This window comes from Eschrichtius robustus, chromosome 3, assembly GCF_028021215.1.
Source record: "Eschrichtius robustus isolate mEscRob2 chromosome 3, mEscRob2.pri, whole genome shotgun sequence".
In the NCBI taxonomy this organism is placed as follows: Eukaryota; Metazoa; Chordata; class Mammalia; order Artiodactyla; family Eschrichtiidae; genus Eschrichtius; species Eschrichtius robustus.
The window spans coordinates 108,968,002-108,994,327 of NC_090826.1; the positions used below are offsets into that span (position 1 = coordinate 108,968,002).

The following is a 26,326-nucleotide window of genomic DNA, read 5'->3' on the forward strand; positions in this document are numbered from 1 at the left end:
AGCCCCATTTTACAGATGAGGAAAGTGCAGCACAGAAAAGTTGTAGTATTCATCCAAGACCACAGAGCTGATAAGTACTCGAGCTGAGATTCAAATCCAGCTCGTCTGATTCCTAAATCAGCGCATTCCTTCCGCTATGCCCCGTGTGTAAAATTTTATGGATGAAGAAACCGAGGCCCATAGAGGTCCCTGAGCAGTCAGAACCACATGGTTCACAGCCCAACTCGGGAGAGGCAGGGGTGACTGGGCTTGCACGGGAGGCTGCGTGGAGGAGAGGGCCTGGACCAACGCGGATCTGGGGTCGGGCGGGACCATCTCGGTCCAGCAACGCCCAGATCTGGGGCCCGGGGCTCGCCCACGCCGCTCGGGTACAGGCACCACCCAGCCCCTTGGCGCCACTCGCGGCCGCCTGGCCTGGGCAGGCGCAGCGCTCGCACCGCCCACTCGGAGCCGGTCTGGAGGCCGGGGTCCGGGAGTCCCGAACTCCAGCCGGGCCTGGGGACAGCCCGGGAGCGATGGCTCCGTCCGAAGCGGGCTGGGACCCCCTCGGCTTCGCCCCCTCGAGCCGTTGGCGGGTGCCGGGCTGGGGTGGCCAAGGCCCGAAGCCCGGGGTGGGTGGCCCTGGCGGGTAAGGGGTTCGGGGTGGGCCGCCCCGACCCGGGGGCCGGCTCGGGGCGCGGGCTGGGCGCGTGGCGGGCGGGTGGGCGGAGCGGGGGGCGGGGCGAGGGCGGAGCCGCGGCCGGAGGCGGCAGTGTCCGGAGCCGGGCTCAGGGGCAGCAGTGGCCGCCGCAGAGCAAGGCTGCCTGGAGAGAGCGCCCGGGCGCGGAGGGGTTAACGGGCCGCCGGGGCCGAGCAGAGCAGGTACAGATCTTCCCTGGGACCCCCGGCCCCGGCCGCCCTCTCTCCCCGGTCCCGTTAGACCCCCCGCCCTGCGCGCACGCGCCGTCCCTGTTCCCTGCGCCCCGCGGTCGCGCCCCAGCCACGACCCCAGCCCCAGCTCTTATAGCTTTTATAGCCTCGGAAGTCCCTGGGGTCGAATTCCTGGGGAGGGGTTCTTATCCCTTGGAACACTGGCCCCCATCACTCGGGCGGAGAATCAGCCAAAATTCCTACGAAGTCACAGAGTAAAATTGGAAAACGTAGCCAGGACCTCCCGGCACACGCCCGGCGCCTCCTGCCCTCCTCCTCTAGATGGGTGCTCCTGGAGGATGTGTTCCCCTCATCCCCCAGCCCCGCCACTCTCTTCTGTCCTGGAGTTGGGGGACAGGGACGCTATGAGGGACGCATGTGGGTGCCCTTGATCCAGCTCAGCCTGACGACTAGAAAGGAAAGATGCCTGTTGGGATGGGCCTCCAGGACCCAGGAGTGGAGGGCCCAAGGAGGACCAGGGAGTTCTCATCCAAGATAGGGACTCTCCAGCTAGCCCTGGAGCCTGCTGTGGGGCGCCCTGCCCCGCAGCACCCCCCATTTCCCAGAGGTGGGTCCCCTGGGGGTGAAGGGGTTAGTTCTGCCCAGGTCTCTCTTCCTTGATCTTCACTGGCCAGTGTGGAGGTATGGCCGGGAGGAGCCCAGGTTTGTCTAGACCAGAGTCAGTCTGGCCCAAGAGTGACCACTTCTGACCTCTCCTTTCTTCACCCTGGGCAGTGAGACACACCAGATGAGGAACATGAGAAGGGGTGAAAACCACAAATGTGTATCTGTTTCTGCAGGGGTGGAGGGGGAGTGTCGGCCCCCTGCCCAGCTATGCAGGGGGTGGGGTAGGACTTTTCCAGAGAGGGAGCCAGGCCTGGCCCTGGCCCCAAGAGCTCACGCCACCCCACCCCTTACTTCTCCAGGGAACTGCCAAAGCCAAACCCAGCTCAGGACAGGATTATGTGTACTGGGTAGACCCATGGAGAAAGAGGTAGCAGAGAGAAGCAGAGGCAGAGAGGGAGTAGAGAGGGGACCCGGACCCGGCAGCAAGAAGCGGCAGTGATCATCACCCCATCTCTCCTTCCCTTCAACCTCCAGTAACAGAGTCAGGCAGAGAGCTGAAGTTTTGGGTGGAACGTTGGCCCTCCTCTGGAGCCCCTACCCGCCCCCCCCCCCATCAGGGCGGAGTTGCTGACCTCAGTGGTCAGCGCAGCCAAGGGAAGGAGCAGCCATCAGCAACCCCCTTCCCAACCCCAAGCAGCTGAGGAGACCCTGCAGCTCAGGCTCAACCACTGTGATCCCTCCCTTAACTTCCCAAGTCCTGGGGTGTCAGGGAGGGAAGTGGGGCTGAGAGTTACTACCCCCAAGCACATTCCTGCCCTTCCCTCTGTCATTTTCCTGCCCCTGAGCTGGCCCACCTCGGCATTAGCTCCTTGGATTCCTCTCCCGGGTGCCTTTTGGATCCAACAGAAACATTTTTTTTTTTCCTGGAAAGCAGAACTCCGAGCAGCATGAGGAGTTGGGGGTGGGAAGGGCTCATTGTGAGCAGGAAGGGGCTGGAGGGCAAGGGGGAGCGATGGGAGAGTCAGGCTTAGACCAGGGGAAGGTTCCAAGCTCCACTTCCCCAAGGATCAAGTTTAGACTTCAGGAGGGACTTCCTGGCTCTTCAGAAGGTAGACCGTGCATGATTGGGGAGCAACGGCATCTCTAGCTGCATATCCCCTTCCCAGGTTTCCCTAGCCCATCAGAGTCTTGCCTGAAGTAAGGCCTCATTGATCTAATGCTGGATGCTGGCCCCTAGAGGGAGGTTAAATCTCAGTGGGAAAAATCACCTGCTTCTCTAGGGATTAAACCATCAGCCCATTTAGTTTATCCCTTGACTGGAAAGTGTTTGAGGCAGGCAGAGATGTGCCTGAGTGTTCCAGAAGGAGCTTTATTAGCTAAGAAGGGAAGAAAAAGCTGGGAGTCAGGTAGGAAACGGAAAGCCCAAGGGGCTTCCAGTCAGCAGCTCAGAGGGGGTGTCTGGTAAGTCCTCATTGAGCCTCCCTCCTCAGCTTTCCAGGACCTCTGGGAGGGCAGGAGGGGGAGCCAGATGAAAACCATCTTAAGAAAGATGCATGTGCCTGAGCTGGCCTAGAGACAGTTCCTAGTTAGGACATGGAGGAGCTGAGAAGTTCCTGCAGCTGAGGAGGGGGACTGAGCCTGAGTTGGGAGGCTGAGGGCAGACCGCCACCCCTCTAGCCTGGGAGGATGGACAAGGGCAGTGTGCCTTCTCCCTCCCTCCCTTAGGATCATAAAGGGGTGGGCCAGTCTTCACCCATCCATTCTCACTCTGAGATGTCCTTCTGAGGAGTCATCCCTCCCAACCCCCAGCTTTCTGGAGACTGGACCAGGCTTCGGTCCCTGCAGAGCGCATCCCCCACCCCACGCCCAGATGCCGGAGTAGAGTTTATTTCCGGTCCCCTCCTCCCTGGCCCCGGGGCCATCAAGGGAGGAGCATGGAGAAGTGGGCGGGCAGGTAAGAGGTGGGGCGGCCCTGGAGGAGGGATGGCTGGGTCTCTGGAAGTGAGGGAAAGGAGCTCTCTGGGAGGGGCTGGGGGAAGTGATGAGTAACTTCTGATTTCTGAGCAGTTGGTATCAGGATGTGCGGAGCCTCCTTGGGCTGAGGGCGGTGTCGTAACACCTCCTCCGGCTCCCGGCTGACACCTTCACTCCTGCCTTTGGTTTGCAGGTCCCGGTTGTGTCTGATGCTGCTTCTGTTCCTCCCTCAGCTCTGCCTGGATCAGGAGGTGAGCCAGGGACCAGAGACTACGATCCTTTCCTCTCCCTGCCTCCCCGCTTCCCACAGTCTCCAGGCCGCTTCCCACAGTCTCCAGGCCGCGTCTGCATTTCCCGCAGCCTCTGATAAGCCGCGGCCCCTTTCTCTCACACTTGGCCCTCCCAGCCTCCCAGCCTCCCCAACTCCCTAACTCCTTGCCAAATCACTTCAAGTCCCACCTCTGCTACTGAATGTGACCTTGGGCCAGTCACTACTGCCCCAAGCCTCCAGCGTTGGACTAGATATTCTGTACAGTTCCCTCGAAAATCATTCTAATTTTGGCTGAACTTTTTGTCTACACAGGTGTTGTCTGGGCACTCTCTTCAGACACCTCCCGAGGAGAACCAGGGCCCTGAGGGTGTCTGGGGTCCTTGGGACCAGTGGGCCTCTTGCTCCCAGCCCTGCGGGGTTGGGGTGCAGCGCAGGAGCCGGACGTGTCAGCTCCCTACAGCTCAACTCCACCAGGGCCTGCCCCTCCCACCCCGGCCCCCAAGACATCCAGAAGCCCTGCTCCCCCGGGGTCAAGGCACCAGACCTCATACTTCCCGAGAAACCCTTCCCCTGTACAGGCCACCACCTCGGGGAAGAGGTGGCCCCCTTCGAGGTCCTGCTTCTCATTTAGGGAGAGAGGAGGCCCAGGAGATTGAAGGAGCCAGGAGGTGAGGGGTGGGGCTTTGAGGGAAGAGGCGGGGCCTTAGGCAAGGGGCGGAGCTAGGGATGAAGGAAAGGGGAGCAAAGGATCCAGCATTTATAAAGGCTTATCTTTGGTGCTAGGGAGTCGCCTGGGGAGGCAGGCTCCGAGGTAGCCAGCGCTGTGACCCCACGTCTGCAACACTTTCTCAGGTCCCGGGTTCGAGACCCCATCAAGCCAGGAATGTTCGGTTATGGGAGAGTGCCCTTTGCTTTGCCGCTCCATCGGAACCGCAGGCACCCCAGGAGACCACCCAGCTCTGAGCTCTCGAAGACCTCAGATCTTCCATCCCTGACTCCAAGAACAGAGCCATCTTCTGCAAACCACACCCCGCAAACTGAACTCCCTCCTACTGAACCGTCTGCCCACACCCTGTCCCCCCCAGGAGAACCCCCAAGCCCCGAAGCTGCTCAGACAGAGATGCCCTCTAGAACCAGGCCTGCCCTCACACGGCCCCACCCCAGAGCCCAGGCCTCTGGCACAGAGCCCTCCTTGTTCCCTCCATCCCCAGGAGAAGGTAGCTCCTTTCACATGTCCCCTCAGCCAAGAAGGCCAAGTTCCCAGGGTTGGGCCGGTCCCCGGCTGGCAGAGAGACACCCTAATCCTTTCCTTTCTGTCCCTCGGAGCCGAGGCCAGCAAAGCCGGGAGCACTGGAGACCTGGGGGGAATCTTCACGGGTCCCTCACGGAGTCTGTCCCTCACTACCCAGATGGCTGGTTGCCTCTGCTGAGTGCTGGCCCCCATTCCAGCCCCCTCTGGAGCCTCTTTGCTCCCAGTAGCCCTGTCCCAAGATGTTCTGGGGAGAGTGAGCAGCTGAGAGCCTGCAGCCAAGCGGTGAGTTCCTTCTTGGACCCCTCCCAGACTTCCAATTCTGCTTCCCTGACCCTGAGCCTGGGTCCTCAGCCTGTCAGATCTGGACCTGAGGGAGAAGGGCCTTGGCATCTGACCTTTTCAGGGTAGGGACCTTGGAGCTCTTCCATAGACCTGACCTGCCTCCCTATCTCCCCAATCCAGCCCTGACCCACACCCCCATTTTCCTCCCCAGCTTTGACTCCTCTGTATCCCCCACCTCAGCCCTGCCCCCCTGAGCAGCCAGACCCCCGGGCCCTGCAGTGTGCAGCCTTTGACTCCCAGGAGTTCATGGGTCAGCTGTACCAGTGGGAGCCCTTCACAGAAGGTGAGGTTTCTAGCCCACTCCCTGGACAGGGGGGGCTGGAGATTGGGGGATGATGGGGAGGGAGACACTCAGCCCCTCTTTTTCTTCTCTGTAGGCTCTTGTATTTCTCCTGTGTCATATTGTCTTCCTTATTTCCCAGTGCTGGGGTGAAGAGACAGAACAGGCCCAGAAAGGGCTGGGGGTTTCGGACAGAGCCCTAGCTGTCAGATGGCAGTGTATGGTCAGCAGAGGGGTCAGGCTAGGAGGAGGGATGTGTCCAGAGGTGCCCTTTGGCTGGTCTCCTCTGGGAAGAAGCCCAACCCAGGAGGTGGGATGGATGTGACATGAGCAGGGTATGGTCAGAGAGATCCTGTCCAGTGGTGACAGCTTGGTGGAGGTACCCCATGGATCCTGGACAGTGTTGTATCACTTTCTCCCAAGTTACCATCCATCCGTTTGATTTTCAGCCTGTGTCACCTTGACACAAGCCCTCATGAGCTCTGAACTCTCATAATCATAGTTTCACGTATCTGTCCTCTCTCAGAGCTCACAACCCCTTTTCTGGTCTTAGTGACCTCAATTGATCTGACCCAACTTTTGTGTGACCCTCAAACTGACCTTTCAGAGTACAGAATTGTCGTGTTCCCTTCATCCGCAGTGACCTCGGCAACCTCAGGATGCCCTATTGCTAATATAAGGCAAGCCAAGCCGCTCTCAGGGCCCTGGGTTCTTTCTCAGTTAACCTCCTGCCAGGGACCCCAGCTAACCACCCTTCTACCCTGTCTCTTAGTTCAGGGTTCCCAGCGCTGTGAACTGAACTGCCGTCCCCGTGGCTTCCGCTTCTATGTCCGTCACACCGAAAAGGTCCAGGACGGGACCCTGTGTCAGCCTGGAGCCCCAGACATCTGTGTGGCCGGACACTGTCTGGTGAGGGGGGACGGGGTGCGCACATGGGGAGAGAGGCAGTGTTAATAACTGCTACAGGCACACACACAGAGTCTCCTTGCTCATCATCACAATAGCAAAACACCAGACTCAGGTTGCAGAGAGGAAAGTTCTTACCTGCCAAGCAGGGCTGAGCAGAGTCAAGAGTCGAACTGCAAGAAAGACCCCCTTAAGCCCATCCAAGCTTCCCAAAGGCTGGCTGGGGATGGTGGGGCTGACAGAGAACCTACAAGTCTCACTTGTAGTGCAAAGGTCAAGGCACGCGGTGAGCTGAAGGCTCCAAGACGACCAGGCCAGGGTTGGAGGTGGTGTCTGGCTTCTGGCAGCCCCTGCCTCACTCCGCTTTCCCCCAGAGCCCTGGCTGTGACGGGATCCTTGGCTCGGGCAGGCGTCCAGATGGCTGTGGAGTCTGTGGGGGTGATGATTCTACCTGTCGCCTCGTCTCGGGGAACCTCACTGACCGGGGGGGCCCTCTGGGCTATCAGAAAATCCTGTTGATTCCTGCTGGAGCCTCCCGGCTCCGGATCGCCCAGCTCCGGCCCAGCTCCAACTACCTCGGTGAGTCCCTGGGTTCCCCGAGTCTTGGTCCCCCGTTCCATTCCTGGCCTACTGGCTCTGCCCTTCACACCCCCATTCAGCACGGCAAATGAGCCACCCAGGAAGTCAGGGCTCCCTTCCTCCCTCCCGCGTGGGCACGGGGTATGTGGGGTTCTGTGCTGTCAGGGAAGTGGTGGGAGAGGAGGACAGTATGACTAACCTCGCATGTCCTGATCTGCCACCTCCAGCACTTCGTGGCCCTGGGGGCCGGTCCATCATTAATGGAAACTGGGCTGTGGATCCCCCTGGGTCCTACGCTGCTGGCGGGACTGTCTTCCGGTACAGCCGTCCTCCTCGAGAGGAGGGCGTGGGAGAGAGTCTGTCCGCGGAAGGCCCCACGACTCAGCCTGTGGATGTCTATGTGAGCGAGGGGCCTGCGCCTGGGCTGGAGGAGGAGGCCGCCCCGCTGCCTCTCCTCTGAGGGGAAAGCTGTGGGTCTCAAGATGGGCAGAAGGCTAGTGGATGCCCCCCTGGCCACCCCCAAACATTCATTACCTTCTCTTTTTCTCCCCAGATGATCTTTCAGGAGGAAAACCCAGGTGTTTTCTACCAGTATGTCATCTCTTCACCTCCTCCAAACCTTGAGAACCCCACGCCAGAGCCCCGTCTCCCCCAACTCCAGCCTGGTAAGACTTTGATCCCCAGACCTAAAAGGAGGTGGGGAGAGGCTGAGGGGAGCTCGAGGCAATGGGGATGCATCTAATTTGTCTACCCGACTCTCCCTGCGCAGAGGTTTTGAGGGGAGAGCCCCCACCTGCTTCAGTACCCCGCCCTGCCCGCACCCCAGGCACCCTCCAGCGTCAGGTGCGGATCCCCCAGATGCCCGCCCCGCCCCATCCCAGGACACCCCTGGGGTCTCCAGCCGGATACTGGAAACGGGTGGGACACTCTGAGTGCTCGGCCTCCTGTGGAAAAGGTGAGACTTCGCGCACCAGCCTGTATTCCTGGCACCCTCAGCCCAGATCCCCAGCTTGGCACTCCTGACCCCATAGCCTGGATTGTGGGTCCACACCTTGACTCTGTGCCGAATCGGACTTCAGTGCCTGGGACCCCACTGACGCTGGATGCCGAGCTATCCTGCCTCCCCTGGCTTCCCTTTTATCCCTTTCAGGTGTCTGGCGCCCTGTCTTCCTCTGCATTTCTCGTGAGTCAGGAGAGGAACTGGATGAACGCAGCTGTGCCGTGGGCACCAGGCCCCCAGCCTCCCAGGAACCCTGCCACGGCCCCCCGTGCCCACCGTAGTGAGTGCACCCCACGGGAGGGTTAGGGTCCTAGGGACACGATGGTTGCCCCGGGGAAACACATCCTCACCCCCATAGGATCTCACCTGGACTCTGCACTCAACACAAGATCTCCTGGCTTCAGAGAGACGTTATTCAGTGAGAAAGGCTGACATTCCATAGACAACAAGGAAACCCTGAGCCCCACAAGGGATCCCAGACTCCAAATATGCCCACTCTCCTCTGAGGGGTCCCCAGCCCCAGTCTGTCGTCCCCTTCCCCAAACATGGCAGCCCCACACATCTCTGTTTTTGCCCTCTGTGTCTCTGTCCCTTCCCCTCCCTGCCCACGCCCATAGCTGGGAGGCCGGCGAGTGGACGTCCTGCAGCCGCTCCTGTGGCCCCGGCACCCAGCACCGTCAGTTGCGCTGCCGGCAGGAGTTTGGGGGCGGCGGCTCGTCGGTACCCCTGGAGCGCTGCGGACATCTGCCCCGACCCAACATCACCCAGCCGTGCCAGCTGCGCCTCTGCGGCCGCTGGGAGGTCCGCTCCCCCTGGAGCCAGGTGAGTGGCCCCAGGCAAGGAAGCTCTTGGAGCGGGAAGATCCTGGAGGCGTGGGCACCAGTGAGCTAGAGCAGTGGTTTTTCCAACTCCGTTCTAATCAGCAGAAACTTTTACAAATGAGATCTCATGTAGAACCTCCATCTGTAAGTCTGTGAAGAGACGGAACCGGGGCTTGGGGGCCCAGAGCCCCATACTCAGCCTGCTCCTCAGCCCACGAAGCCCTGTAACCGCTGAGCCAGGCATCAAAGGCAGATCCTGGTCCAGAGGCCCCAGAGCTGGAGGCTGGTGAGGCAGCCAGGAAGCCCAGGCCTGAATGCCCCTCGTCCCCTCAGTGCTCTGTGCGGTGCGGGCGCGGCCAGAGGAGCCGACAGGTCCGCTGCGTCGGCAACAACGGTGATGAAGTGAGCGAGCAGGAGTGCGTCTCAGGCCCCCCGCGGCCCCCCAGCAGAGAGGCCTGTGACATGGGGCCCTGCACCACAGCCTGGTTCCACAGCGACTGGAGCTCCAAGGTGGGCCCCACACCCCCTCAGCCGAGCCCCACGCCCCCAGTACCCCCACCCAGGACACCCTCCCGGGGCCTTTCCAGCACGGTTGCATAAACGTTGATTGAGCAAGCACCTGCCCTCTGCTAGACACTGCTGATGTTGGGGACTCAGAGAAAAACTTACGCTGACATCCTGACCCCTGCCTGGCAAAGTTTCCCCGTATCTGGCTGGTACCCCTGGGGCATTCCCTAACTCCCGGATCCGGGATGTGTCTGTCCTCAGCCCCCTCCCCTTCCCCTACTTGTCACTCCAGCCTCCCTTCACACTCTGCTTCCCAACAGTGCTCAGCTGAGTGTGGGACGGGAATCCAGCGACGTTCTGTTGTCTGCCTCGGGAGTGGGGAGACCCATGGGGAGGGCCAGGAGGAAGCAGGGGCAGGAGCCACTGAGCAGACCTGTGCACCAGGAAGCCGCCCCCCTGACATGCGTGCCTGCAGCTTGGGGCCCTGTGAGGTGACGTGGTGCTGGTACACGGGGCCCTGGGCAGAGGTGAGCTGAGAGCCCGGGAGGGGGCCCGTCGGTGGGATTCCCTGGGGGGAGGTAGGAGTAATCCTGCTCTCCCTTCCCGTCTTCTCCGTCAGTGCTCCTCAGAATGTGGCTCTGGCACGCAGCGTAGAGACATCATCTGCGTGTCCAAACTGGGGACTGAGTTCAATGTGACTTCTCCTAGCAGCTGTTCCCACCTGCCCAGGCCCCCTGCCCTGCAGCCCTGTCAGGGGCAGGACTGCCAGGACCGATGGTTTTCTACACCCTGGAGTCCGGTGAGTGCCTGGCACCCTTGCCCTGCTCAGCATGGACTTCCAGGGGAGGGGAGGCTTCCCTCCTTGTACCTCCCTCTGTGCCCCAGGCTAAGGCCAGCGGCACTTTAACTTGTCCCATTTCCTAGACCAGGAGGACAGGTGGGCCCCCTCCACGTGGGGTTTCATAATGCTCCCGGAGAGCCCCCCAACTCCTTTCAGAGGAGGAGGAGGCCTGGGGTTCAGGAGGAGCCTGGGACACAGCAAAGGTCTGATTTGATAGCTGGGGTCTCCCCAGTGTTCTCGCTCCTGCCAGGGGGGCATGCAGACGAGGGAGGTCCAGTGCCTGACCGCCAACCAGACACTCAGCATCCGATGCCCTCCTCACCTGCGGCCCTCCAGGAAACGATCCTGTAACAGCCAACCCTGCAGCCAGCGCCCTGGTAAAGAGCTCCCTCTCCCCAGTCCCCAGCAGAGCGGAGTTAGCTGAAGTGTGGGTGGAGATTAGGAAGGACGAGTGGGAGTGGGCAACACACCTCCAGCGGGATGGATCTTGGTGACTTCTTGTGCCCAACGGCCTTCTCTGTCCCCAGATGATCAATGCAAGGACAGCTCTCCACATTGCCCCCTGGTGGTGCAGGCCCGGCTCTGCGTCTATCCCTACTACACAGCTACCTGTTGCCGCTCTTGCGCCCATGTCCTGGAGCGGTCTCCCCCGGAGCCCGCCTGAAATGGGCCCAGGAGGCCCTCTCCTTGTGGTTTTCTCATGCCACCATCAGTCACCTGTCAGTCAGCCCACTCTGTACCCTCTGGCTCTCTAGCCTGTCCTGGTCTCACTAGGGACGTCCCCCAGGGTGGTCGAAGGTGGCAAGATGACGGACAGTAACCGTCAGGATGTGTGGTTGGATCTGTGCGGTGGTGTGATGGTGTGTGTGCACATATGCCCCCAGATGTGTATCTGGGCCTGTGTGGATGTGTGTGCGCCCATAAATCTGTATCACTTCTCAAAAGAAGTTACACAGACTGAGAAGGAACCAGGAGAGGGGACAATGCCTGTTTCCGTGAGAGTTTTCTAGGCTGAAAGGAAAGCAAGTTTGCAACTCTTTGGGAATCCGAGCTACTTAGAGTCTGGCCTCCCCATTAATCCCAACTTTGTGTCCTAAACCTCATTTCTCCTGTTCAGGCCACACATCATCTAAACCATCCTTTTGTCCTCTGACCCCTTCTCCCCTTACTTAGTCTCTCTATCCCTCCCTCTCATAGTTAGCTAGGGATGGGGTGAGCCATTGCCAATCCTGCTTTTCCCCAGGAAGAAAGACTATCTATCTCCCCAGAGCAGGGACCAGCTGGGCAGAGGATGGAAAAGAGAAAGGTTAGAATAAGACACCCTAGCCCCTGCTCCCGCTCCCCACCTCCTAAAATGGTTCCCACCCCAGAACTAATTTATTTTTTATTAAAGATGATTATGACAAATGAGAAACAGGCTCTTCATTGTCCTCGTGGGAACCCAGCCATACAGGCCACCTAAGCAAGCAGTGTGAGATCAGAATGAAGGGTGGGAAGGGGAACGGTATTTGGAGCCCAGGTGGAGAGAGTTTGGGTCCAGAAAGGCTAATGAGTGAGCCCCAGTCACCTGAGACCAGGAGCCTTGGTCAGAGAGGGAGAGGATCCTGGCCGACCTCAGGCCCTGCAGGTTGGTCATTGACCACTAGAGGTCACCACTTCTCCCAGTTTAGGTATGGAGTTGGGCGCTTGGGTCCAGAGCTGAAGAAGAAACTGCTTGGCCTATGGTGGGTTTCTTGGTAGGCTGAGTCTTTCTGTACAGTCTCTTGGAATCTAGTAGCACTTTTTTCCCATCTGGGGCTGAGCTGAATGGCGGCTGCCTTTTCAGGGCTCCTTTTTCCTGTTCCCTTTCTTTGGCCCTGCCTTCCTGCCCCTCTCATCCTTTCTGCTATTACCCATTTCCCTATTAAGCTCTTGGTTTATTGCTTTTTATAGGGTGGGAGGAAAGGAAATGATTCACACCCCACACCCCTCTCCCTCAGCAGAAACGGCCGGAGGAGGAGCCTGGCCCGGCTCTAGGGGACTTGGGGGTGGAGTCGAGGGTGGAGCCAAGGCAGTACTGGATGTCCTGCCAAAGACACATTCTTCAGAGATGTCTCACCCTACTCTCCTCCCTCCTCCCTCCCCCGCCCATGTCCACTCTCAAGGTAAATAGCTTGCTAGAGGTGGTGTGAGAGTGGGCAGCCTTTTCCATAACACAGATCCTCTCCCTGACCCCTACAATTCTGAGGTCTGAGTCCAGATCTCCACTTGTGGAAGCCAGACTTCCCAGGGGTCCCCATGCCTAGGAAGAGGGGAAGTGCAATAGAATTGAGCTTCTCTCCCCATTAGAAGCATCCCTCCCCCACCCCTGCGCCTCTACAAGTCTGGCCGAGTAAGACCGTAAATAAAGGCCTGCAGAAACAGCTGAACTCGGTGACTACTGTTTCCTGAGCATGCACACCCAGACACTGGGGAGGACCCCAGAGTTGCCTGAGGAGACAGGACTTCTCTGCTCTGGCAGCTCCCTCACATCATACTGTTGCCTTGGGGAGCAGGCTTTCCCTGGGTTGGAAGTGGCTGAGAAGGAAGACTCCGGACAACATCTTGGGAGGACAGTGCATGAGGAAGGAGGCAAAAGAAAATGGGGGGAAAGGAAAATGAAACTGACTTTAGTCCAGGGCGAGGAGTAAGGAAGGGGGTACAAGGAAAGCCCAGTCTTAGTGTCTCTGCTTAGTGTAAAGAGAAGGCATCAGATGTGTTCCTCTCTTTGGTGAACCCCTTAGGGGATCAGAGACGCGGGGGGACCAGGGAAGTGGGACCTGAGCCAGCCCTGTAGATACGGAGGGCTGAAGGCGGAGCCCTGAGACCGAGGGAGGGGTGTGGTGAATAGCTGGGGCCCTCCCAGCGATTCCTGGAAGCTGAACGCTGGGCGGTGGCCCCTGCTCAGCTGACTTCCCCGAAGTTCCTCCTCCCTCTTTGGGCCTCTCTGGGCTGTTGCCGGGCAGGTCTGGAGTTTGGCCTGAGCCTGAGAACCAATCACAGGTGGGGAATGCAGCCACAGCCCCTCTAAGGGCTCCCCCAGCTTCAGTAACTCCCTTCTCTTTCTGATAGCCCCCAGCTCCCTCATAGGCTCCAGCCTCTGACTGCTCAGGATGTGGGCTTTCATCTGGGGGGTCGCCCCCTTTCACCTCATTTTAAAGCTAGGATTCAGTGCAGCCCCTAAGGATTCTTTTCTCTGGTCACTGAGGTCAGTATTGGGGGGGGGGTGTCAATGTGAAAGTTTTCAGGAAGGGAAACCTGACCCCAAGCACCCCTTTTCCTGGCCCCTTAGAGGGGAGTAGTGTGGCCAGATACCTCTTTGATGACCTCTGAAACCCTCTGGAGGGCTGGGAGAGAGGAAGCTGCAACCCAAGGTCAGGGAGATGTGCTAGAGGGGCCCCTAGGTTTGGTGCCCTGGGTGGAATTTAGGGAAGGACTCAGAGGAACTGGACCCCTGAGAATCGAGGTGGGGGTGGGGTGGTGATGGGAACAATCTTGATGTGCACAAGAGAGATCAAGCGTGCAGAAGGCCAGCAAATTGCTAGGGCTTCTCGTTTTCTCGGTGTTTGTTGGGGGAAGGGGATTGTGGTTCTGTGTCAGTGGACTTAGGGGTGAACTTGTGAGGTCTCAGTTCAGCTGGGTCAGAATTCCTCTCCCCTCCCCCCTCCCAGTTTCCCCAGGGTAATTACCCACCCAATTAAGCTTCAGCCTTCAGACTAAATTTAGCTTCTATACTTCCCCAACCAGGGGCCTCCCTGCAAGCAGGTGCTCACAGCTGCAGGGGTGAGTCTGAGGAGACCAGACCCACACTCTTCACTCATCCAGATTCAACCTCTGTGGTTAACTAGGAGTGAAGCAGAGCACAGGGCCCCAGTTGCTGACCTACGGCATGAGTGTCTCAACCTGAAGACACCCTCCCTCAGGAGCCCTTTAGGGGAGGATCTCGATAGACCTGGAGGGCGGCAGGAGGGCAGAGGGATGAGAGTGAGAACAAAATGCAAGGAGAAGGTCCCTTCCAGATTCCGTCCAACCAGATCCTCTTTCATTTCCTGTTTCCCCTTCTCCCCAGTTTTACAAACAGAGACTTCATTTGAACTTAACACCCTTCCCCCACCAGAGTAAACTGAATCAGAGACCTCTCCTCTCCTTGAAGCATGGGGAGTCATGCTAAAGAGTACCTCAGTAGTTTGGAGGTGGAGTGGGGGAGTGGGTTCCTGCATTCCCACCCTCTCTCTGACCAGCATCCCTCAAATCCATCACCTCTGGTTCTGGGAGTTAGGTGGGTGAGGAAGTTAGAGCGGAGGGGGCTTATCTGTCACAGGCAGGTGATGAAGAGATGTCAGCTTTAAAGGGTGAGAGGCACCTTCTACAGGAAGTAGAAAGCCTCAGGAAAGTACCTAAGACTAAGTCAGTCAACAAGAGAGAAACAGTTTGGGTTAACCAAACTAGACAGCGCAAATCTTCAATCTGACTTTGGGCTCCTTGACCCTGGAGATTGGGGAAAGCTCTAGAGGGGGTTGTTTCATGGCTGAGGTCAGAAAGTAGAAAGGATTGGAGGGAGAAATGTGCAAAATTAGTCCAAAACAAGGTATGCATGAGCCATAGCAGTCAGATCCTAGGCAGCCAATCAGCCACACCAGCTGAAGGGGAGGTGTAGGGATGGATGGCTAGGAACCAGACCAGAGCACTTTCTCAGCGAGCACCAGAGAGCTGTGTTCGAATGTCCTGGGAAAGAACCTCAGTGTTAGAGGAGAGATGGGTTCAATTTCAGGAATGTCCCAGGTTGGGGTTAGGATGTCTGTGTGTGTGTTGTACTCTTCTGAGCCTTGCCGGAATCTTTTTAAGAGACAGCTCTACAGAACTTTGAGTGAGGAGGAAAAGAAACTGGGGGTGAGAGGGTGGGGTTACTCATAAAAAGAAGACTGTGTGTGTCCCTGGGATCCCTAGGCTAAAAGGCAAGAGGCCCTGCCCTTGATGGGAGGGGCAGAGTTAATCTGCCCTGGAACCAGACCCCCTCTTTCATCTCTTCCTCCCTCCCCTCACTACTATTGATCCTTGGTTGCCTGCCTCTTTCATGACATCATAAGATGCCTTTTTAGCTCTAGCAGAGGAGTGGGCAACCTTTTTCCCTTAAGGACCAGCCGTAAATATTTTCGGCTTTGCAGGGCATAGAATCTCTGTTGCAACTACTTGACTCTGCTGCTGTAGCACATAAGCAGCCCTACACAGTTTGTAAACAAATGGGCATGGCCGTGTTCCAAACAAACTTTATTTATGACACTGAAATCTTAATTTCATATAATTTTAACGTGTCACCAAATATCTTTTTTCAACCATTTAAAAATGCAAAAACCATTCTTAGCTTTTGAGCCATACAGAAACAGGCAATAGGGCAGATTTGGCTGGCAGGCAGTTTACTTACCCCTGGGATTTCTTCCGTCTGGTTGAACTCCCACAATGCGCAGCCATGGAAAGTCCTGTTTGTATCCCCTCTGCTTCAAAATACAGCTGTAGACCCTTTTAATTCAACATCCTATTTATTGACATCGGCTTCTTAGTGGTTTCTCCCTGGGAATTCAATGACTTGGACATGGCTGATAGAGTAAATCCTTAAGGGACGTTTCCCGAAATTCCTTAAAGCACTTTGTTTAGTGCTTTAAGGTAAAGCACTTGTATATATTCTCTCTTTAAATCTTCTCAATAATAAGATGGGGGAAGACAATTAAATCCAGTTTACAGGGGAGAAAATTAAGTCTCGTCTTTTAACTTTTAAAATTCTAATTCCTTTGATCTGCTATTCAATTTCATTCCCACAGAGCACCCTTTATCAAAATACTCAGTTCTTTGGGCCACAGTGATCTGGAAGTTGGATGGGATCAAGTGTTTTTGTTGTTTTCAAATGTCTTTCATGACTTCTCTGCATTTTAGGAAAATCCTGTCTAAATTTCATTTTTCAACTCAAAGTTTCAAGGAATTAAAAATCCTTTCAAATATATTCAGTGTTTAGGCCCCAGGAAAAAATTAAAATAAATATACATGGTCTTTGTGTAAGGTACACACACTGTCATACAAACATAGGCTTATATATTACTAATTGAGTCACAGTTTTTTTCCCTAGAACAAACTTAATCAAAGTTGTATGTTAATTATGTTCTGGACTTAAAAGCAATGCAGCTGCATTTCTTTTTAAAATAACCTATTTCTGGGATTGCTTACCAAATCCTTCTTTTGTATTAGAGGTTTTCTTTCACTCAATAGTACCGTGATGGACTGACGTTATCTATCCATCATGGTTCATGAGGGGGGAAAGGAAGATACAGAACCTCTATCCTGTTTCAGACCTGACCCCAACTATCAAACTTTGAAGTGAGAGAAAGGGGCAAAGAAGCAGGTAATCAACCACTCCCCCACCATTACCAAGCTCCTCTGTACAGCTGTTGTTCCTTAAAGCTGAAAACAAGCCACCTCATTTCAAAACACACACACAGACAACCTCACTTCATTTCGACACGAAGTTGTTTCCCTCTTTCTGTTTCTCTACTTTGCCTCACGGAGGATTTCTGAGAAATGAAAAAAGTCACCTCCCACAGTCTCAGTCTGCAGTTTTGTTTTTTGGGTTTTTTTTTTTTTTGTATGATGAAGAGGAGAGACAGGAAAGGCGTACACTGGGCATACAGTATTAACCCAAAGCCTTACAAAGTAAGCAAAATGCCCTTCCCATAGCGCTTCAGCCTAAGTGGGCCCCACCTTGCCTTAGATCTGGGCTTTCAGGGTCTAGAGATGGGTGGGAACCACTCCAGGCAACCTCAGGAATAGAGGTGTGAACTGAGGATGGAATGCATGAAAGATCTGGGCATAGAGATTCAGGAATAAAATGTTTATGAAACCAATGTTTCTTAGGGAAAACCCCTACCTCCCCCCACCCGCCCCCCCGACCCCAAATCTGAACACCTGAGTCATGCCAGCCCCGCAGGGGTGTCTATAAAATGTGTAGCAAGATTTCTGAAACCAGCTCCTCCTATTAGACTAGAAAACGAACTGTTTTTAGGGGCACAGAATTGAAAGCGTTTCTTAATCAAAATAAAGTAGAAAACTTATCTCATTCAGGTAGAAACCCAACGGTTAAATACTCTCTTCCTTGTCTGCTTCCTTGGCTCTTTCCCAGCACACCTTGTTCCAGAATAACTTCAATAAACATACACATGTGACCACAGAGGGTGGGGGGGGGGAGACCAAGTGGGGGTGGGGAAATTCTGAATGGAATGCAGCCCCAGCTAGCTAGGGGGCTGGGACTGAGACTTCGAGCCCTGTCTGTGGATTTATACAGGCAGAGAAGCCAAAACAATGAGCTCGTGGGCAAGAATGCAGCCTGTGGGGAAGTCCGGGCAGTCAGAGCAAACTCATTTTTGAACCAGGACGGGAATAGCTGTAATTGAGCCTCCCACGGGAACAGGATTAGGGAGAGTGGAGCCATCATTCAGTATCTTAGGGTCCAGTTAAATAACTTTTGGGGGCTGTTCTTTATTAAATTGTTCTGCAGAGAGCAGAGCAGTCTCGGGTCCATGTTCAAAAACCTGGTTCCTTTCCCTGACTATGTGAACTTGGGTGGGTGAAGATGGCTGGTGAGATGTGTGAGCGAACTTAGGTGATGCTCTTAAGACAACTTTATTCAAAGCAGGTCTGCCAACGCCAGCTCCTACACCAGGATCCAGTGATGGCTATGATCTTTACGTTATGTGCGTTCAGGGCTACCACTTTAACAAGACAGAGGAAACGGCCAATAGAGTCTATCTTCTTTACTTCCCAAATAAACGCAGTCCCCCCAGCTGTGTGTATTTATACCAAATTCAGACTTCTAAGACCAAAGAGACATCTTTTTTTTTTTCCTACCAGTGTTTTCCAATACTTTTATATAAGGCCCTAAATGGAAGAAACTGAAGAGATACTACCTTCACTGGCCATGTATGGTGAAGGGGAAGGAAGGCAGGGAGGGAAGATGAAATGAGAAGAAAAAAAATTATCTACACATCTCCCCCTTCTCCTACCCACCAGAGGTTCTTTCCCAGTTCCATGCTTTTGTGCATGTTTCCTACTCATTTTAAGGTCCAACCTCAAATGTTTATTTTGAAGCCTTCTTGACCACCTTCTACTTCCAGAAGTTGTCACCCTGCTTTGTCTCACCTCGTCTTATATCTTTATTATAGTATTTTGTGTACTGTATCCTAATTATTTTTGTCTATGTTATCACTCCTGTTAGACTGTGAGCTTTAACGTTGTGCTACAATTGCTCTTTCCATGGATTTGTTATGCATAAATTCTTCAGATGTATTTCCTAAAAACGAGAACATTTTCTTATATAACCACAATTAACACACTCAAGAAATTTAACATTGATACAGTACTGTCTAACATATTGCCCATATTAAAATTTTCCCAATTGTTCCCAAGTCCTTTATAGCTTTTTTCATCCAGGATCCAATCAAAGATCACCCTGCATTTAGTTGTCATGTTTCTTTCAAGTGTTCCCTGGTTGTTGTTTTTTTTTCCATTCTATACATAAAAGCTTACATCTGCTAACCCCAACCTCCCACTCCACCCTAGTCTTTTTTGATTGTGTTGAGGGTAAGAATTAGTCTTTTCATAACTCCAGCATCCAAAAGTGCATGGTGCATAGTACGCAGTCCCCTGCCAGGTAATGGACAAATGAAGAGACTCAACAAACATTTGGCTGCCTTGAGCTCATTAAATGTCCCAGTTCATTGAAGTATTGAAACATTCTTAATAAACTAAAGTAACCCCTGAACAGGGGAAAAGGAGAGAAGGCAAAGTGGGTAAGAATACAGAAATCCAATGGCAGAGACAAGCCATGGAAATGGATACTTGGAAGGGGTAAAATCCAGAGTAGTATTCTTGGCCCAAACACATTTCCCAACAGTCAAGAACTATTATGCTATGCAGGTAAAGAAAGGAACTGCAAAAGAAAAGACCAGGTATAGCGTGGGAACAAAAGCCTGCCCCCCCCCTTTTTTTTTTTAACCTCACAAGAATCATTAGTAAAGAACACAGAATCCCTGAGAGGTCTGTTACATCTGCCTGCAGGCAGATCCCCAACTCCCAACTTTCCACATGCTTCACATAACTAAGATAACACTGTAACAACTTTGAAACTAAAGAAGAGGGACAGAGTTAAGCTTTCAAATCTTGAAACTGAGAAGCCTTTAAAGAGTGTGGGAGGGTTCCAGAAGACAAAGCTCTGTAATCATTGAAAAAGTGGGGCCAAAAAGAACTAGGATAAATGAAGACAGACTCAGCTGATCATCTTGAACTCCAGGAATTAATGGCCTGTGCTCTGGGCATCTGGCTGGAGCCGTGCTACACACCAGTTGTACAAATTATTTCACTTTAACTTTTGTAAAACCCTCCAGCTGTCACAACTGCTTTAAGAAAAATGTTCTGAAAGAGTCTGAAGCAAGAGCTAGCACTAAAGTCGCAAAACAGGAACTGAAAGAAAAAGTCTGGTTGTGTCAAATGAGGGGAAGTGTTGATTATTTTGACTCCCTCAGTGACTCATGTTACTGGTTACCATTTGACCCAAGTTTTTAAGGTGTTAAACTAAGGAATATTGCCACAGAAATAGCTTCACATCACAACAGAGCAATGGGAGCAATAGTATTTGCACAGCAGGACTTGACCCTGACCACTATTTGGGCTCTCATGTCCTGTGCTACATTCTCCCTCCACACCTGTTCGGGAGTTCGTTTGTACGAAACAGCTTTCTTTGTAATGAGAAAAAACTGCCATCTTCTGGTAGTTAGGCTGCAGAAAAAGAGGGGCTGCCAAACAGAAATGCACAAAACCTGAAGGGGGAAAAGCGCAGAATCCTGTTTGCATAATTAGCATTTGGTGCTCAGGGCTTAAAACCAATATGCAAACCTCATATTTGCACATTTCCATGGTGATTCTGCTCCCTTTCAAGGTAGCTGAAAATAAAGACAGGATAGGGCTTCTGAAATTGACTTGCTTATTCTCACCTCCTTTTTGGGAGGAAAGGGGAAAGGTACTGAAAGGTTAGTACCAACAACCTTATGGAAACTTAACTTTGGGTGTTAATTCTTCTAGCTCCTTTACTCACAAGGTTGAGTGAGATAGGGAGATACAATAACTGTTGTAGTGAACCCTCTTACCCCCAAGTTATACCAACATTTGGTGACTAAAAGAAATCGGGATGGGGATTATGATTTTTGTATTTAAATATACTGTTGCACTTTTGAACTACTCCAAAGTATAACAGTAATACATGTAATTAAAAGCCCGGGACTTCCCTGCTGGTCCAGTGGTGAAGACTCTGTGCTTCCAATGCAGGGGGTGCGGGTTTGATCCCTGGTCAGGGAACTAAGATCCCACATGCCATGCGGTGTGGCCAAAAAAATATTAAAAAAAAAGCCCAACAGCTCTAATTTGAATGAAAGAAGAGGTTATTCTGAATGGAACTGACCTTTGCTCTAAGGCAAATCAGCTTTATGGGGCTTTTGCTGGTTAATTCACCTATACTTGTTTGCTCAGCTGACTTCCCTCAGATGCTTGCCTAAGAGGGGGAAGGAAAACAGGCATTGATTAGAAAACACCCGTACCACACCTTGCATTTGAATAAAAGATTTATTATTTTCGTCTCAGGAAAAACAGGAAGTTAGGGAAACACACTACATTTTACAGCCCACATTAGTTTGTAGTTGGTCCTAACCCTTCCTGGCACAGATGTCAACAGCATTAGCTGTTTTAACCAGGACCAAGGTGTTCACCCCCAACAGAATGTACACAGACGACACTAGAGGACTGCAGGGTTTTCCCTGAGAGAAGCATCAGACAGACAGAAGTTGCTGAGAGAGCCATCTTTCCAAGCAGCCCCTCCCTTTCCATTTTGGAGGATTTGCCTGAACTATGCAGCTAGTCAGCACTTAAAACATGTGCCTCTTCTCCCTACAGAATCACCCACCCTGCCCCAAAGCACTTGGGCTCCCTAAGCCCTCACAGCCTCTGACCCAAAATAGCAACTGAAGATTCTCATCTACATTTCAGCAGTCACACCTAGTAAATTGGGAAGTGGGGCCCCTAAACTCCATCAATCTACAGCTCTGTGCTTATTTCCACAACTGGCTATGGGGAGACAGGCCTTTTTAGTCACCTTAACTAGATCTTAAGATTAATTAACTATATAAAGTGCTTTTAGGTCCTTAGAGATAGACATGATATAAATAAGTGGTTTGTGATCAAGAATGATAAATACACAGATAAAAATAGCTCTAGCTAGATGACCTTAAGGCTTGGAGATGGGCGGGCAGGGCAATTGTTCCCTTATTACATTCTTAGTCATTTTATTCATGCCTATTTTTGTCTGGAGTCTACATACTAAAGGTCACGTTCAGAAGCTGAAGGTTTCAAAATGACCCTGGTTCCACTATAGAAGTTTTCTTCAGTTTACTAGTAGCTTTTATATAACTCTGAGGTTTAACAGCCCATCAATTTCTATAATTTTAAGTGAGCATATTCAAATGCAAAAGAACCTAGAGAAAGTCACCTATCATCCCCTCCTCTGAAAATCCCTAAGGGGATTTTGAAAATTTCTCCCCAAAGACAGGATTAAGCAACAACCAATAAGATACTAGTCCAAGGAAAAGGGACTCTTCTCACCTCATCACTGTTACTGTCGGCACCCATTGTACTGCCACCTCCTAAGGATAAAATTCAAGAAGGATGAAGGTCTGTGGACTCCTTGGGCGGTCACTTAGGTTCCTAGTGCCAAAAGCTAAAAGGGCTAGTAAGAGTTCAGGGATGGCAAGGTAAATTTGTAGGAACTATAAATATCTGTAGAGGGAGCTGAACAAGCAGCAAATATTTCAAGGAAGGATAGGAAATAAACGGTAAGTTTGATAAAACATCAAGTCTGAAGTCCATAGAGATGCCAATGCAAAAATTTGAAACAAAGTTTGAGAATCATTAATAGAAAAGAAATAAGTATTCGTTTTATTAACTCACTAGGCTTAGACCTGCGTTTAACAAGCAAGCCTAGTAATAGCACCATGGTTAGACTATAGCCTGCTTTTCCAAGCCATCATTGTACAATTTATTAAGCAAACAAGGGATCAAATGTATCTCATCCACCCAATGTGATCTTTTTATACATACTCCTAATAAGTCCCATTTGGAACAGCTGAAAATCTTTTAGCAAAAGCTTTGAAGATGAGCTCATGAACTCAGTTAAAATTTCACCAGTTAAATTAAGTCAAATGGAAGGAACTCAAATGAGTAGTTGCCCAATCAGAGCCCATTATTTGTAAGTCATCAGCCCGTGTGCCCTGCCCCCCCAATAAATCCTTAAAACCTTGACTCAATTATTGAAAACCCACATGTAACAAAGTGAAAGGATTAATTTCCATTCCTCAATTTCTCAGCCCCAGGTTAAAAAAAAAAACAAAAAACAAAACCCAAACAGCTATTTAAGAAATACTTACCAAAATCAGATAGGAAAATTAAAGCCTGCATAGTTATGAATCAGAATTGTTGTACTACAACCAGGTTGCATACAATTACATCAGTTGGTTCTGTATACAATCTAGAACTGACTAGCACAAAATTTAGAATAGAAAAAGCTATAAGAAACAGGTTCCTAACTACAGAAGTTGTAAATTTCAAAAGGGTATGAAAAAACTAATGTAATTTCAGACTTTTCTCCCTTTACATTTCAAACAGATGTTCTGTAAAAATATATACAATTTTTACAGACGATTACAAGTTTTTGTCTTAAAAACAGCATATTCCAGATTTGTAATTGAGCCTTAAGTCAAGTATTCTTGGCCATGACACTAGGCTAATAAACTAGGAATCACTCAAACCAAACCAGAGTAGAACAGGTATAAACATCCTGAGCATTGGACTTTCTATTCAAGAAGCACATCTAGGAAAGCTAATTATAGAGGATAAAGCTTCCCTTCACACTCTGTTGTACAGTGTTGAGGCTTCTAGTCATAGGTTCTATTACTTATAGCTTAAATCCATTTTACACATGCCGCTGGCGTTGTTAGTGCTTCTATTTTAACACTATAGAAGTTAATGGATTCAGTGGGCATATTTAATGAACTCTATGACTAGCCTGGCTACTGGCCACTTTCCTGTTCTAGGCAAAGTAATTAAAGTCTCTCCACCCTACCGTCTTCACTAAATCTAAAAGTCCTCCTCCGTGGCCTCCCAAAGTTTGCCTGTTGCTGAAACTGAACTCCGCTTCTTTCACTTCTTTCAGACAGTGACTCTTCAAGAGGGACTACTTTTCCCATGTATTTATTCCTGTTAGCCATAAGCCTCCTGCCGCTTGCTTTTCTCCGCTGCTAGACTAGAACTCCTGGAGGTTATGGCCTGCACAGCTTTAAGTCCAACTTCATAAATACATCTGATTTCACAGCAGGCGTATGTGGTTTTGGTGGCTGGAGTTGGTTAAGAGTCAATTATTGCACTTAAAAGGCTATCTTATTAGATACGCCAAACCAGCTCCTACTCCGGCAACACCTGCAAAAGCCAGCAGCACATTTCTGATGCCGCCTTCTAGGTCCTCTACATGGAAGAAGTCCACAAACCCATCCTAGAAAACAAACAAAAAGCAGTTTCAAGTATGGGCTTCCAGTGGCTTAAAAACACTATTTACAAAGAAAACATGAATTAAAATACCTAAGGTTTCCCCCCCAAACGCAATGACGAACCAATTATTATTTACCTCCCGACTGCAAAGGAGACACATTATGCAATTAAAAGGGAGGTGGGGCACGCTCAAAAATGTATTTGCTATCACGCCCAGGTGATTCTTATTTCTTAACCAGTAAAACAGCCTACAGAAAACCAGGATTTTTGATACAACAATTCAAGACAGTCATACCACCATCTCTAAGGACCAACTACTTAAATCAACATCAAGCAACCAGAGGTCCATAAGTTAGGGCGTTGAAAACCGAGTTGTGCATCTTAAAAACCTTTAGCTATTCCCTCTTTCTCTATAAAATCTTCCATTTCATTTTCACTCCAAGACCCCTCCTCAACCTTAAAACAAACTTACCCAGCCTCTTTGTTTGACTAGCCAGTCTCGTTTTGTCCTTACGAGAACATCTGTGATGCTTTCTGCTAATGGTTCGATGCAGCTTTCTTGGTTTATACTCTTCAAGTGTTTGGCCACAAAGGCACCAAAAGAAATGAGAGTCACAATCCTGCCCCAGTTTGTTACTCCGTCACTGAAAACATGGACCATCACTCGAGACAAAGATTTGACATCGTCTTCGTTTTTGATGTCCAGTTTCCGAAGCATGCCTGAGAGGAAGAAAAGCATGCAGGTTCTCACGGCCTCTTTTGTCTAAACCAGGGCACGATTCGCCTGCCCACCCACGGCGGGGGAAATCGCTATTCGGGCTCTATAGAACTCAGGCTGATCCCACTTGAAAATTGACATCCCACCCTTTCCGGGCTTTGAGCAGAGCTGCCATTTCCAAAAGAATCAAGTGGGTGGAAACAATGACTCACGGCCAGAATATTCTGGTTTCTGAAATAGGATGAGAGTCATTTCAACACTGACTCGTTTCGGTTTCCACCCACCAAAGGTGGGTGAGTCCAGAGAGCTGAAAAAAGGCAGCGCGGCCTTCGCGAATAACCCCCTTACCTTGGAAGGCCGTCTCGTGGTTCCGTTGCACACCGTCCCCGACCCGTCGCAGGGTCTCTAACGCCTTCCGGCTGGCGGCCCCAGACCTGCCCAGTGGCTTCGCGTCCTTGGTGCCGGTTGCCTGCTCCCGGAGGTACCGAGAGATAATCTCCAGGGACTGCCGGTACAACTCGTCCTCCTCCTCCTCTGCTGGGGGCGGCGTCGAGGGGAGTGAGCCGTCCTTGCCGGGGCTGTTACTGGCCTCGCCGACCAGCTCCAGCAAAGGCAGGACGGCCGGCCGCTTCCCTAGAGGCTCCGGCTCGCACCCGTCCAGCTCCTCCTCGGGCGACATGATGGCGTCGGAGGCCGAGGATTCCATCTCTTCGGGCGGCGAGGCGCGGCGGGTGGGCGCGAAGAACAGCAGCCTAGCGGGGGTCGCGGTGACGTCGGGGCCCTCGGCGCCAATGGGCGAGGGCCGCGCGACCCTCCGGGCGTCGGGCGCGAGAGTGGCCGGGGGGCTCGGGCCGGCGCTTCCGCCAATCACCTCGCCGGTTTCCCCTCCCCCTACCTCTCGCCCGGCCGTGGCCTCCTTTCCCGCAGCCAAAAGCCGCCTTCCTGGAGCGGAGGCGCCGCTGCCGCTATCCGGTCCCAATCCGGCCCCCCCACAGTAGAGGTTGAGTCCGATTACTGCGTTTCTCTTGAGGCCGAACATCTCAAACCGCCGCCGCCGCCTACTGAGAAAAATGGGGCAGCCCCCGACCCCTCTCTTGAAGAGCGGAAGTAACAACTGAGAGAGGCGCTCCTAGATCACGGTTTTAGGGCCAGTCCTACGCAATGGCGTCAGCAACTCTTTAAAAAAAAATTGTATCCTAAAATGGTGAAAAGGGCGGAATCTTCCGGAGGGTTGCGCACGACACCTAAGCGGCGGGTTAGGGCAGGGGCGGGGCCTGGGGCCGGGCGGGGCTTCCGGCTCTCCGGAACCTCTCGCGGCCGGTTACGTAACGGCGGCTCAGGCGCTTGGGCTGGTGGGCTCGCTCTCTTGCCCCGCGCTCACCTGGGCCTGCTAATGATGGCTCTTTCTGGGCTTCCCTGAACCCTGATTTGCGAGCCCCTGCTGTTGTTTTTGTGCCAGAGGTTTTTTTCCCACACCAAAGCCTTAAGCATCGAGTCGCTCAGACTTTGAGAAAAGGGAATGAGTAAATTCTAACACGGATGGGGAACAACAGTCTTAGATAACATGGATAAATAAGAGGGCACTGTTGGGGACCTGTCGTTATTTTGTACATCTTCAGCTCTTTGGAAATGGGGACGCTCCATGGACTGCCCTATAGAATCATTTTATGTAAGTTGACAAAACGAAATTGTTCTGCTCCACCTAAATTTTATTC

The 26,326-nt window shown here is 52.4% G+C and overlaps 3 protein-coding genes across 9 annotated transcripts; 2 read left to right on the forward strand and 1 right to left on the reverse strand.

Moving 5' to 3' along the window:
• The first annotated feature begins 454 nt into the window (after positions 1 to 454).
• Positions 455 to 11,663, forward strand: ADAMTSL4 (ADAMTS like 4). Of its 6 annotated transcripts, none has more exons than XM_068540716.1 (18): positions 455 to 611; positions 3,202 to 3,430; positions 3,644 to 3,701; positions 4,034 to 4,389; positions 4,574 to 5,255; positions 5,496 to 5,598; positions 6,368 to 6,504; positions 6,876 to 7,080; positions 7,308 to 7,480; positions 7,634 to 7,745; positions 7,850 to 8,035; positions 8,231 to 8,360; positions 8,698 to 8,902; positions 9,235 to 9,411; positions 9,729 to 9,935; positions 10,028 to 10,207; positions 10,482 to 10,626; positions 10,777 to 11,663. In XM_068540716.1, exons 2-18 carry the CDS (start codon positions 3,411 to 3,413, stop codon positions 10,911 to 10,913), a joined length of 3,213 nt encoding a protein of 1,070 aa, XP_068396817.1. In that variant the 5' UTR covers positions 455 to 611; positions 3,202 to 3,410; the 3' UTR covers positions 10,914 to 11,663. The 6 variants fall into 6 exon arrangements, with proteins under 6 accessions (XP_068396817.1, XP_068396818.1, XP_068396815.1 ...); XM_068540717.1 differs by having other exon boundaries at positions 3,286 to 3,430; XM_068540714.1 differs by lacking the exon at positions 455 to 611 and adding an exon at positions 742 to 861.
• Positions 869 to 3,176, forward strand: LOC137762616 (uncharacterized). Its single transcript, XM_068540723.1, is given in 10 exon segments — positions 869 to 1,813; positions 1,816 to 1,897; positions 1,899 to 1,998; positions 2,001 to 2,072; positions 2,074 to 2,226; positions 2,229 to 2,261; positions 2,264 to 2,311; positions 2,313 to 2,332; positions 2,334 to 2,383; positions 2,386 to 3,176. Coding segments are annotated over 10 exon segments (804 nt in total). The 5' UTR covers positions 869 to 1,689; the 3' UTR covers positions 2,508 to 3,176.
• A 9,241-nt stretch (positions 11,664 to 20,904) lies between the features above and the next one.
• MCL1 (MCL1 apoptosis regulator, BCL2 family member) lies at positions 20,905 to 25,731 on the reverse strand. 2 transcript variants are annotated; one of them, XM_068540720.1, is made up of 3 exons: positions 24,960 to 25,729; positions 24,366 to 24,613; positions 20,905 to 23,897 (listed from the first exon to the last, which is right to left on the reverse strand). In XM_068540720.1, exons 1-3 carry the CDS (start codon positions 25,648 to 25,650, stop codon positions 23,781 to 23,783), a joined length of 1,056 nt encoding a protein of 351 aa, XP_068396821.1. In that variant the 5' UTR covers positions 25,651 to 25,729; the 3' UTR covers positions 20,905 to 23,780. The 2 variants fall into 2 exon arrangements, with proteins under 2 accessions (XP_068396821.1, XP_068396822.1); XM_068540721.1 differs by lacking the exon at positions 24,366 to 24,613 and having other exon boundaries at positions 24,960 to 25,731.
• Positions 25,732 to 26,326: the final 595 nt, after the last annotated feature.